At 41.5% G+C, this 11,891-nt stretch overlaps 1 protein-coding gene across 1 annotated transcript; it reads right to left on the bottom strand.

Moving 5' to 3' along the window:
• Positions 1–1,196: 1,196 nt before the first annotated feature.
• Positions 1,197–7,089, bottom strand: LOC125293763. Its single transcript, XM_048241868.1, has 3 exons — positions 6,381–7,089; positions 4,925–5,078; positions 1,197–1,538 (listed from the first exon to the last, which is right to left on the bottom strand). The coding sequence occupies exons 1-3, from the start codon at positions 6,777–6,779 to the stop codon at positions 1,270–1,272; spliced, it is 822 nt and encodes a 273-aa protein (XP_048097825.1). The 5' UTR covers positions 6,780–7,089; the 3' UTR covers positions 1,197–1,269.
• Positions 7,090–11,891: the final 4,802 nt, after the last annotated feature.

Raw genomic sequence — 11,891 nt, forward strand, 5'->3', positions numbered from 1 at the left:
CATCTTTTAAGAAATCAAAAAATTGTTTGAGATTTCCGATTGAGATATCCACGCTCTGGCTCTCTGGCCACGCTCTGGCTCTCAGTCTCACGCATGTATAGGCAAAACTGTATCAGACCGGTGTAACGTTGGTAAATCTTCCATTGCACAGAATGATTTTTGTAGCACGTGCAACAAATGACAGTCGAAAGATACCGCATACCGTATAACCGCATTTATAGTTTTCTTCAAATGCAATCAATTAAATTGGCCTCCATCACTCAACCAACGCTAACGGTAACATTATTGTACCTAGGTTATTGATATTATAAGATTAACGTACCTGCAGTAAAAACCAAGCAAGTCCGATAAACATTCTCAGACTTATTTCGGCTTCAAGAAAAAAATGGGAATTACATTTCATGTGAACATCGTCCTATCCTTATTAGACGTTCTCTGCGGTAAACTACAGTCCTTGTAGGCAGCGTCCATTGTTTTTCCAACCCACTTTTAACTTCCAACAAAATTACTTCTCACTGCAACGATGCGCCATCTAGTGGACAAACGACTACGTATCGCCAATACTGGAAATGCAGCCATGATGATGATGATAAATATTTGGCTTTCTTTTAATTTCTACTGACTGAATTTGTAATTATGTATCGGCCGTTCTAATACCGATAGTATGTGCGTGCCTGTGTGTGTGTGCATGTGTATGTGTGCACCGCCATCTACAGGCCAATGAGTGTACAGTCACTAAATGTACACATAACCTACATTTTTTTAGACCCCCCCCCCCACGAAACCCCCAGAGAATGCCAGGTCAATCATACACATAAAATGTGGTGCAGTTCTGAACATCTGAAGATAGGGCGATTAAAGCAGAATGATATTGCATTTTCATTTTTTACCGGGGGGGTGCAAATCACAAATGAGTGATTATGGGCCAGGTTGATGTGGGCCCTTGAGACCAACATACCATAAAAGATTCTTCATCCTCAGTGCCACGGTTCAGGTAGTTATTTAGGAAAAACTGCTTTTTTTGCGGTTCGGGGGGCCCAGCACGGGGGTTTGGGAGTGGCCCCCGGGGACGAAACGAAATTTTCCGTAAAAGTCTAGTGGGGCTACATACCCACTAAATTTCATGTGCACCAGTGTTTCGGTGTCCCGGGTATCGTTGACCAAAAATTCAGGAAGTAGATGATGGGGGGGGGGGGGACTTCATTCATTCAATCATTATATGATTGACAATCATTATATGACCGCTTCGCTAGCAGCGGTCATAATTACTTACATGTCATCAAGGCCATATTCCTTTAGATCAGATTTGTCCTCCTCTTTAATGTGGGTGGGTGAATACTTTGTGTCTTTCCAAGTCAATGTTGTTGATGTGTACACTTCAGTCTCATATTCCTGCTTGAGTCCAGGTTGTTCCCCCACAGTCCGGATTCTGAAATACTCTTGTATGAAACTGTCATATTCCTCCTCTTCCTCCTTTACAGTGGTAGACATGGCCAGTTTTGCAGGTTCAGTAACTTCTGTCATTTCAGACTTTATTTCTGCAAAAGAAACAAGTCAAATTATCATTAAATCTTAGGATAATATGGTGAACTGTGTATGCTGTTGAATGAATGACTCAATTTACACAGTAGGCTATAGAGCTGGTAAGTCCCGCCTATCCGCTAAACCCCCAGTGGACCTCTAGATTGAAAAATCGTCAATGCAAGTGAATGTGAGAAAATAATTATTTTCTGGTCCCGTTTGAATTGTGCCATGAATGTGAACATATGTTGTCTGTGAATTTTTAATATAATTTTTCATGTTACGAGTTTGACAGTATATTATATGATTCTTCGGCTATCAGTTGTGGAAAAGACATAACGAGAAAGACTACATGTCGCCTGTGACGTGAGCTAGCTCTAATCGCTAACATTAACTGAGATGCTAGTTTTTGTAACGGCAGGGTAAACACACATGGTAACAAAAATATTCGAAACATGTCTAGCTTCACTCAACACATTAACACTATGATACAGTGTGATTGTAAAGTTGTATGGTTCACTGTGTTCAAAGTCGATCTTAATAACCCTCTACATCTCGACCAACTGATGGTTGTTAGGGAAACAAAGTAGTCCACAAAGTGCTCTCACACAAAGTTTAACCGCATCAAACTTCTACCCGCTCAATTGTAGCAATCTTTACATGAAAATTTATATTAAAAATTCACAGACAACATATGTTCACATTCATGGCAAAATTCAAACGGGACCAGAAAATAATTATTTTCTCACATTCACTTGCATTAACGATTTTTCAATCTAGAGGTCCAGCGGGGATAGCGGAAAAGGCGGGACTTACCAGCTCTATACATTCAGATCGTCCCAATGTCTACTGTTGAAACTGTGATTTCAGTATTTCTGATGCCACTCTTGGGGGGTTAATATATTGCTTCTTCTGTATGATCCATTAGCTGCCTCAAGCCTAACAATTAGTGTCGGACAGATGAACACAAAGTTGGTCAATTTTTGCTTTGCGCACTTCCTGCCTGCAAATGAAATATGTTACGATTTTGTGTTTTAACCCAAGCATAAATAATTCAAAGCGTTTTTAGAAAGCCAATACATTTTATTAGTGCAAATTATCTAGCATAGAAAAAGTTTGAAAGTCATATATTCTCATATCATTAACACATCACATGAAAATTGAGAAAACAAACAATACAAATCAAACACTCATTTACAATACACAATACATTTATAAATAGTAACAACTACTGTACTAGTAATAGTAGTATAATAGTAGTTGTAGTAACAACTACATATATGAATTTAAAGTCATTGCCTATTAGGTCAATCAATCAATCTTTTTTTTTGAGGGTGAAAGTGTGTGTGTGAGGGCAAGATTGATATGGGCTCCTTATATGGGCAAAGATGGCAGCTTTGGGTACTTTTTGTAGGTCACCGTCTGAAAGCCTATTTGGTCTAGCTTGTTTTCGGGCTAATAATAAAGAATCTGATCTAATCTCATCTGGTCATGTTCTATATGTAATGTATGATGAAAAAGAGCAAATTAAACACGTATCACTAAGCAGCTCAAAATATTTAGCCTAGGTCTACTTCCAGACTCGTTGCAAATGGCTGCATTTGGCCTTGGAAAGGTCTGCGCTCCCTGACAACCTTTTAGTTCAGAAAACTTTCACAGATCCTGTTTAACCAGCGACACATGGAAAATATAATGTTAACTGACATCTGAAAATATAATGTTAACTGAAAACTAACAACAATAACTTTCCAAGACAACATTAGACTATTAGGGCTAGGTAAATTCACAATAGCACCCAGTGCAGATTTTTTAGTTTTGCAAAGGAATTCAAAATGGCCAGCTGGGGAAACTCAGCAAGGCTTTCATTTAACCCACCAAGGGCAGAAGAAAAGTAACAGCGAGCAACACTAGGATGTTTTACCTCAAGTCTATAGGCAGAGATACACTTTAGTGTAGCATGGGGCTTGTGTTTACAAGTCTATAGGCAGAGATACACTTTTGTGTAACATAGGGCTTGTTTATATCAGTCTGCATTTTCTTCAGATATATCACTGCAGCAGGTTACGCAGAATGAAAGAGAGCGAGAGAGATGAAGTATAAGTATAAGTATATATACTCTTTTGATCCCGTGAGGGAAATTTGGTCTCTGCATTTAACCCAATCTGTGAATTAGTGAAACACACTCAGCACTGAACACACAGTGAGGTGAAGCACACACTAATCCCGGCGCAGTGAGCTGCCTGCAACAACAGCGGCACTCGGGGAGCAGTGAGGGGTTAGGTGCCTTGCTCAAGGGCACTTCAGCCGTGCCTACTGGTCGGGGTTCGAACCGGCAACCCTCCGGTTACAAGTCCGAAGCGCTAACCAGTAGGCCACGGCTTCCCCAAAGAAATAGGTAGGCCAGCAAAAATAGCACAAAGAGAAGCCAATCATGCTCTTTGCCGGTCATTCTCTCACTACATCTTGTCTAATACACACAATTCAAGGAGCCTTCCAGAGAAGTTGGGTGTTGGTTCGTTTTGTGTACTTCTAAGTAAAAGTGAAAATGCGCGGCCGCTGCGCAGAAACGCGTACAGATTGGCAGGTCTGAGAATAGGTAGCTACCCATGTTATACAGGTCCTCCTGACTGTCGCTTGTAATATGCTAAACCGCACAGCTAAAGCCATCTTTATACCAGAAGACTTTGACTAGATTTGGGAAAGATTCTTGAAAGATTGTAGCATTTTGAGTAAAGCTTGAATGGGGGGGGGCATTAGTTAAAAGACTCCATTCTTTCTCTGTTAGTCTGTTTCACAGCAGTAAGCCATTACTTGCTACACTCATGGCAACTTCAAAACTCCAAACTTCACTGAACTTCTCACATCAGCCTTGTTTTCGACCATGTGACATAGACGACAGCGTCATCCAGTAGGGTCAGGAGTTTTAGCCTACTTTTTCCTCTAAAATGAAACTGTGTAGATTGTTTTGACTTTTGTGTCTTTCAGGCATGGTAGTGCAGGCTATTATGAAAGTGAAATGGTTTGGCCAGAATTTCAGTGGCTTGTGTACAGGACGTCTGCGCAAAATACTCAGGAATTGAATTGAAATCTATGGAGACCATAAATCTAAGAAAAGGGTTCCCTTGTGCAAAAGGAGGTCTGTGTCATGGGGCATATGCAAGAAGGAGTTAGTTACAGGAAGAAATGCGAGACTTGTGTAGGCTACTGCGAAGGGCTCGAATACTCAAAATAAAAATGGAAATAACGTGCAACATCGTACATTCAGTGGTCACAACACCTGTGCAACTTAACACAGTTCAGTACAAAATCTCTGCTTTCTACTGTTATAAAGTTGAACATTTGTAATCTGTAAAAGTTTGTAAATGTTAATGTGGCAGGTACTGCTAAATATAAGTTACACTACCTGATGAACGTTGTAGACATTTGATGTTGCGCTGAGATCCATGATGAAGCACTAATGGTTGAGGACGCAGTGTAGAGAAGTCCTCTGTGTCTTCAAACTCTACAGTGCTAGGTGCATCTGTCCCTTCATTACTGGCTGCACCCTCTCCCAAAATCTGAAAACACACCAAAATCACATGAAGATAGAATACAACTGCATTAGCTTAGTTGTGCAAAGTTACCAACTGGATCAGCAATATGCTACATTGGGGCTACAGCTATTAATTCATATAAAGCAGAGCAATAAAAACCAAAGCAGCTACTGCATAATGCAAATAAAACCTCTATTCACAAGCATTACTAACCATAAATGTTTTCAATGAGATTATTTGATTAGCACAGTAAAACAAGTCACCTCTGACATTGGTAAGGGTCATTGACTAATAAGGCTTTTAAAACACTTCTTTCTTTTTTCCTGTGTTTTTCTTTCTTTTTGTAAGTATACCCGAGAGTGTCTACAGTGCTTAAAGCGTAACTCTAGCCAAAATGCAACTTAGGGTCTTTTTGTGAATGTACCCGAGTCAAACTTTAGTTTAAGCATAATTAGGACGGAAGCGCCACTTTTAAGATTGACCGTATTGTCGTTTTCGGGTCAAATGGCCTTTTGAATGGGAGTGCTAGGGGCACTACTATGATCGCATCAAAATCGCTTTATCACTTTAACACATTATTATGTTTTAGTTGACCTTGGTATTAAAAGTAACTTATAAATACTTTATTGTGTAGCCTACTTTATTTATTCACATTTTAATACTTTATTAAAAACACAATACTTTTGTGAAATACTTTATTCAAATGTGGATAAATACTTTACACATTGAAAAAGCATATTGTAACACATTTTTCAACCATTTGTTTACAATGTCTTGGTTGGTTTTAATTAGTATTTTACCTGGATGCACCACCTGACGATGTACATTGACCTGTAAGTAAGCTCTTATACGCCTTCTGTTCAACTTTAGTTTGGTTGCACAAAGATACCAATCAGCAATATAATGTTGCATACAGTATAGAGCTACAGCAATTATTATTTTTTATGAAACAGAAGTAAAACCAAAGTAGCTAACCAATTAAACCTCTATAGTGGCAGCATCACGTTGTAGAATATAGGCCTACACTTTTTGATAAAATACATAATTTGAGTTCCACAGTAAGGAGGTATGATGCTAATTTGCCTTCTTTGTGCTGATGTGAGAAGGCAGACAGTCATGAAAAACAGCTGCGCTAAAGTCCGGTCTCTGTCTCTCATTATACATATTATTATTATTGACGCATTGATGCACAAGAACTGACCATTTTTAATCCAAACTGAATTGTTTCTGCTGTAACATCACTTCTCATCTCTGAAATTATTTAACTTAAACATTTCGTAATAAGTTAAAGTGAGATTTAAAAAAGTGAAAGGTAAGGAGACTTACTCTGTGAAGCTCGCGTTTTCGGTGCACACAATTTCTGCTAGCGCTAGCTCCTCCAATCCCAAACGTGCCAGATTCAGGCGGAAACTCTGATGGTGGTGGACTTGAATCCATTGAGTGCACCGAGGGAACAGCATCATGTATCAGCCTCACCCGGTTCTGACTTCGATATCCCATTCGAAACTCCATCATATCTCCAGGCTGATAATTCTCCGGTGTGAAATGAGTGGCACATATAACAGTGTTTTTTGTGACAGATGAGGCGGTGAAGTCCCCTCTCTTTACTTGTACAAAACGCACCCAAGCACGAAAACGATTGCTTTTCTCGTTAGGAAAATAGTGGACGCGATGTCCTGACAGGCTGGAATTAGTGCAACCAGCACAAACACAAGAATTAACCATTATGACTTTCCAAAAAAAACAACAACAAACTCTATCTGTATCACCCACAATGCGAGCAGAGCTCAAGCGCCAATGTATTACCTTCTCCTATGTAATACGATGCTTTGTGTGAAGGAAGGACATATTTAGCTTAGCTTAAAATGTATGGAGTCAAAATAGGGTCATTAATATTGAGAGGTTGTGTAAAGATGTTCACATGTGTAATAAAGTTTTGCAGCTGTGCAAAAGGAGTTCTGAAAGTGCAAAGACATTTCGTACCTGTAGAAATATTTTGTACATGTGAGGAAAAAAAATTATGTACCTGTAGAAATATTACATACTTGTGTGAAAGAAATATCCTGTGCCGATATTGTAGCTTCTGTGTAATCCACATAAACACTACAAAGGCAAAACAGACTCCACTACCTCGCCCGTAACGTTGGTTACCCGTAAGAAGAATGGTTAGCTTGTTCGGTTGGAGGGAAGCTAGCTTTGACGTAATCTCTCTTTCGCGCCGTAGGGAGATAACCGTATTGTTTGGATAAGAAGCTCAGTCCACCTTACTGTCTATGACGGTAACTCATAAGCAAAACCTAGCATACACGACCGTATGTTAAGGTAAAGCATTACACAGAGGCAACCTAATACTAATAAAAAAGTAAACCTAATAATAAAAAAAAACGGCACTAATCATTTCAGAGGTTTTCGATGGATTGACCGTAGGTCGGAAAAGTAGAAAGAAGATTAGCTTCAAGGCTATAACTTTTTTGTTTTGTTTTAGCATGACTGTTTTTGAAGATGATCGTGTATAGCTTCAACATTAACACGACTTGGTGAGGATGATATTAATAATAATACATAAATAAATGTTTAACTATGATGACTTTGAAGGCGAAGGAAGTGTGAGAAGAATTTCTGTGTATCTATCATATGAGTTACAAGATTCAGTCAGAGAGGGTTAAAGCGGAGCGAGAGGCGCAAACGTTCGACAATTTCCGCGTTCGATTATTGCAAGGGGGAGGGGGGAAATCCCCCTTTATGCAGACCAGAGTAAACCCTCGCTGCACTAATGTCAATGGAGACTTGTGGAATTTTACCAATAAATTGGTCATTATGTCTTTCTGGATTTGTTGAGGGTTTTTTGGAAATGTATGTCATAATCTGTAAGTGTCTGGGATCATTTCAAGCCTAAAAGTGTAATTTTTTAGTGTTAGGATTTGTAATAAAATAACTTAATATCAAACCATGCTGCTGCCAGTTACTGTCCGGTTGTTAGCATGCTAGCTAGCCTCTTAGCTAAGGTAACATTTTAAACGGAGAAGTGTAATTTCTTTGAAATGACAACTAGCTGAATAACATTACTGACATTAGTTAAAGTGGATAGTTTATACTCAAGCGAATTTGCAACAGTATATTAAGTTTAAGCTAAGTCCTTCAACTAGTCACTTGTTAGCGCATAAGCTGTATTGCCATCCACTTGTATAGCATTTTAAGCTAGCGTTAGCTAGCTAGCTAGCTCGGTTCACATGACTAATTAAATTATTCATATCATGTCCTAAAGAATGATTCATTGGTATCATATATGATTATAGACAATAATAATGTGAACACAATTATGTTTATCTGTTTTTATTGCTTGTTAAGAGAGAAAGTTTATTTAGTAACGTAAGGTGACACTCCCACTTATGCAGACCGGAACTGTCCTGTTGTGCTCCCATAGTAACGAATTACTTTGCTCTATCTTGCTAGTAATCAAGGATCTTTGATTCAGTTCTATGGCTAACGTCACAAAGTTAAGTGTAAGTCTGCGCAGTACTGGGGGGACCAACTGAAAAATCGTTCTATTTGACTCAGTGCCCTCCCATTGAAAACGACGGAGTCTGTTCGTCCATTTCTTTTACCAGAGCCCGTCTACGAAGAGCCTGGCCACTCCGTATTAAGTCCCATTGTACCGAATTTTGGTTGCAGTTCCACCAGATTTCCACTGGGGGCGATCGCCATAAGTGCAGAATGAATGGGAGTCAATGGAGCTAGACGGCTAAATTTGTCTCGGTCACCTGATTGTCATTGACAAATCTCAGATTCGATTGTAGTTTGTATAACTTCAACATGGGTTATAGGTCAAAAATTACTTAGAGTACTTATGTCCTTTTGTTTTCTTACAGGTTGGGTCGTTGTTGCCCATAACACGCTAGCATTGTGCTAATGAGTCTACACTACACACTGGTCTACACTACACACAAAGGAGCATACAAAGCCACCCCCCTCCCCCACATTGGACTTTCAGACCATATCACTGTTATGCTAATGCCCGCATACAGACAAAGGGTGTTTTAACAAACCGTTCGTAAGCAGGTAAAAGTGTGGCCTGAGGGAGCCTCCGATGCTCTTCAAGACTGCTTTGACACAACAGACTGGGAAATGTTTAAGCAGGCAGCCACTTACAACAACCGGACAGACATAGAGGAGTATACAGACACTGTAACCTCTTACATCACCAAGTGCATCGATGATGTGACCTACACAAAAGACATCATCACTGGCTAACTGGAAGCCATGGCTGACAGGGGATGTCCTCAGGCTGCTGAGGGCCAGAGACAAAGCCTACAGAGCTGGGGATGAAGCTGGCATGAAAACAGCGAGAGCCAACCTGTCCCGTGGCATCAAGGAAGCAAAAAGGAATACACTCACAAGATAACCACCCACTTCAAAGACAGCAGGAACTCACAAAGCCTATGGCAGGGCATTCAGGCCCTCACGGACTACAAGCCCCAGGCCACAGAGCTGTGAGAGCAACATCCTCTGCTCAACAACCTGAACCGGCTTTGCTCGCTTTGAAGCACAAAACAGCACCTGCCCACAGAAGACCCATCCCCCTCTACATGAGCAGCCCCTGTGCCTCTCTGCCGACAGCGTGAAGAGGACACTTGCTGCTATCAACACCGTGAAGGCAACAGGTCCAGACAACATCCCAGGTCGCGGCGCTGAAGGACTGCGCAAGAGGGGAGCTTAAGGATGTCTTCACAGACATCTTTAACACTTCCCTGAAGCAAGCCATCGTCCCATCATGTTTCAAAGCTGCCACCATCATACCTGTGCCGAAGAAAACTGCTCCATCCTGCTTCAATGACTACCGCCCTGTGGCACTGACACCCATCATCATGAAGTGCTTTGAGCGGCTTGTCATGTCACATATCAAAGCCATTCTCCCCCACCCTGGACCCCTTCCAGTTTGCATACCGAGCCTGCTGCCCACAGAGGATGCAATCTGCTCTGCCCTCCACCCAGCCCCTCACCCACCTGGAAAAAGAGACTCATATGTGAGATTGCTGTTTATAGACTTCAGTTCTGCATTCAACACCATAATACCACAACAACTCATCTGCAAACTCGACAAACTGGGACTCAGTACCTACCTCTGCAACTGGCTACTGGACTTCCTCTGTCAGAGGCCCCAAGTAATAATGCGGTTGGCAACAATACCTCAAGCAGCATCACACTGAGCACAGGGGGGGCCCCCAAGGCGCGTGCTCAGTCCGCTTTCTTCACCCTGCTGACGATGACTGCACTGCAACCTACAGCAACAATCACATAGTGAAATTTGCTGACGACACAACTCTGGTGGGTCTCATCACCAAGGGCTTAATTTAGACTCAATACAGGTTGGAGGTCGACCATCTGACCACACGTGGTGCAGGGACAACAACCTCCTGCTGAACGTCAGCAAGACCAAAGAGATTGTTGTTGACTTCCGGAGAGGTCACACCCAACACCTGCCACTGACCATCGACGGTGCTGTGGTGGAGAGAGCGAGCAGCACCAAATTCCTGGGGTGCACATCAGCCAAGACCTCTCCTGGACCACCAACACTGCATCACTGGCTAAGAGAGCTCAGCGCGCCTGTACTTCCTGCGGAAACTCAGGCGAGCAAGTGCTCCACCAGCCATCATGACCACATTCTACCGAGGCACCATTGAGAGCATCCTCTCCAGCTGTATCGCTGTGTGGGAAGTGAAGCTGCACTGAATACAACAGGAAAGCCCTGCAGCGCATAGTGAACACAGCTGGAAGGATCATTGGTGCTTCACCCCCTCCCTGAAGGACATTTACACCACCCACCTCACCCTAAGGCTTACCAAAATTGTGAGTGATGCAAGTCACCCCCGCCACAATCTGTTTGATCTACTGCCCTCTGGGAAGAGGTACAGAAGCCTGCGCCTCAAGACTACCAGACTCACCAACAGCTTCATACACCAAGCTGTAAGGATGCTGAACTCTCTCCCTCCCTCCCCCTCCACCCTCAGCTACATAACATCCTGGACATTGGACCCACAATGGTCGCCTGCACTACTCCACTTGCACACTTGAACACTTGCACACTTGTACACTTTACAACTTGGTGTTGTTGTCCTGAAAAAACACAACACTTCTGCTGCTGCTTACATAACTTGCACCACTATGCCACTTTTTTTCATTACTCAGGTCAAACAGAACTACCCAAGCCTCTTATTGGCCTGACTTTGCACTAGTTTTTATTGACTGTCTATGCACAATTTCAACAAAATTTTGCTGCTCTTATTTTTTCATTATTATATGTGCCCTCTTATTTACTTATTTACTTACTTTTTTGTTTACTTGAATGTTATGTTTGTCTGTGGACTTAAAATTGGTAAAATATGTCTTGTCTTCACCGTGGGATAGTGAGAAACGTAATTTCGATCTCTTTGTATGTCTGGAACATGTGAAGAAATTGACAATAAAGCTGACTTTGACTTTGACTTTGACTTTGAGTGACGTCATTGACACGTTTGAAAGGCTTTTAAGAACAATTAAGTGACTTTAAAAAATATAATACTCAACCAAGTGTATTTTCTTTGCCTCCCCTTTCAAATACAATATTCAAATGACTTGGGAAAAAATTATATCCCGAGAAAAGTGGATTTTGAGGGGTACAGCTCCATAGACCTCCATGCATTCTGCACTTGTGGACGAGCCCTCATGTGGAACCGCAGAAGGAACTGCAACCATTTCAGAAACCGGAAGTTTTCCGAGAGTGGCAGTTCTCCCCTTATTAGACATTCTCTGCTTTTACTGTCTATGGATACAATAGAGTGGCGAAGTCCCGCCCCTTCC

Source organism: Alosa alosa, chromosome 4 (assembly GCF_017589495.1).
Source record: "Alosa alosa isolate M-15738 ecotype Scorff River chromosome 4, AALO_Geno_1.1, whole genome shotgun sequence".
Classification (NCBI taxonomy): Eukaryota; Metazoa; Chordata; class Actinopteri; order Clupeiformes; family Clupeidae; genus Alosa; species Alosa alosa.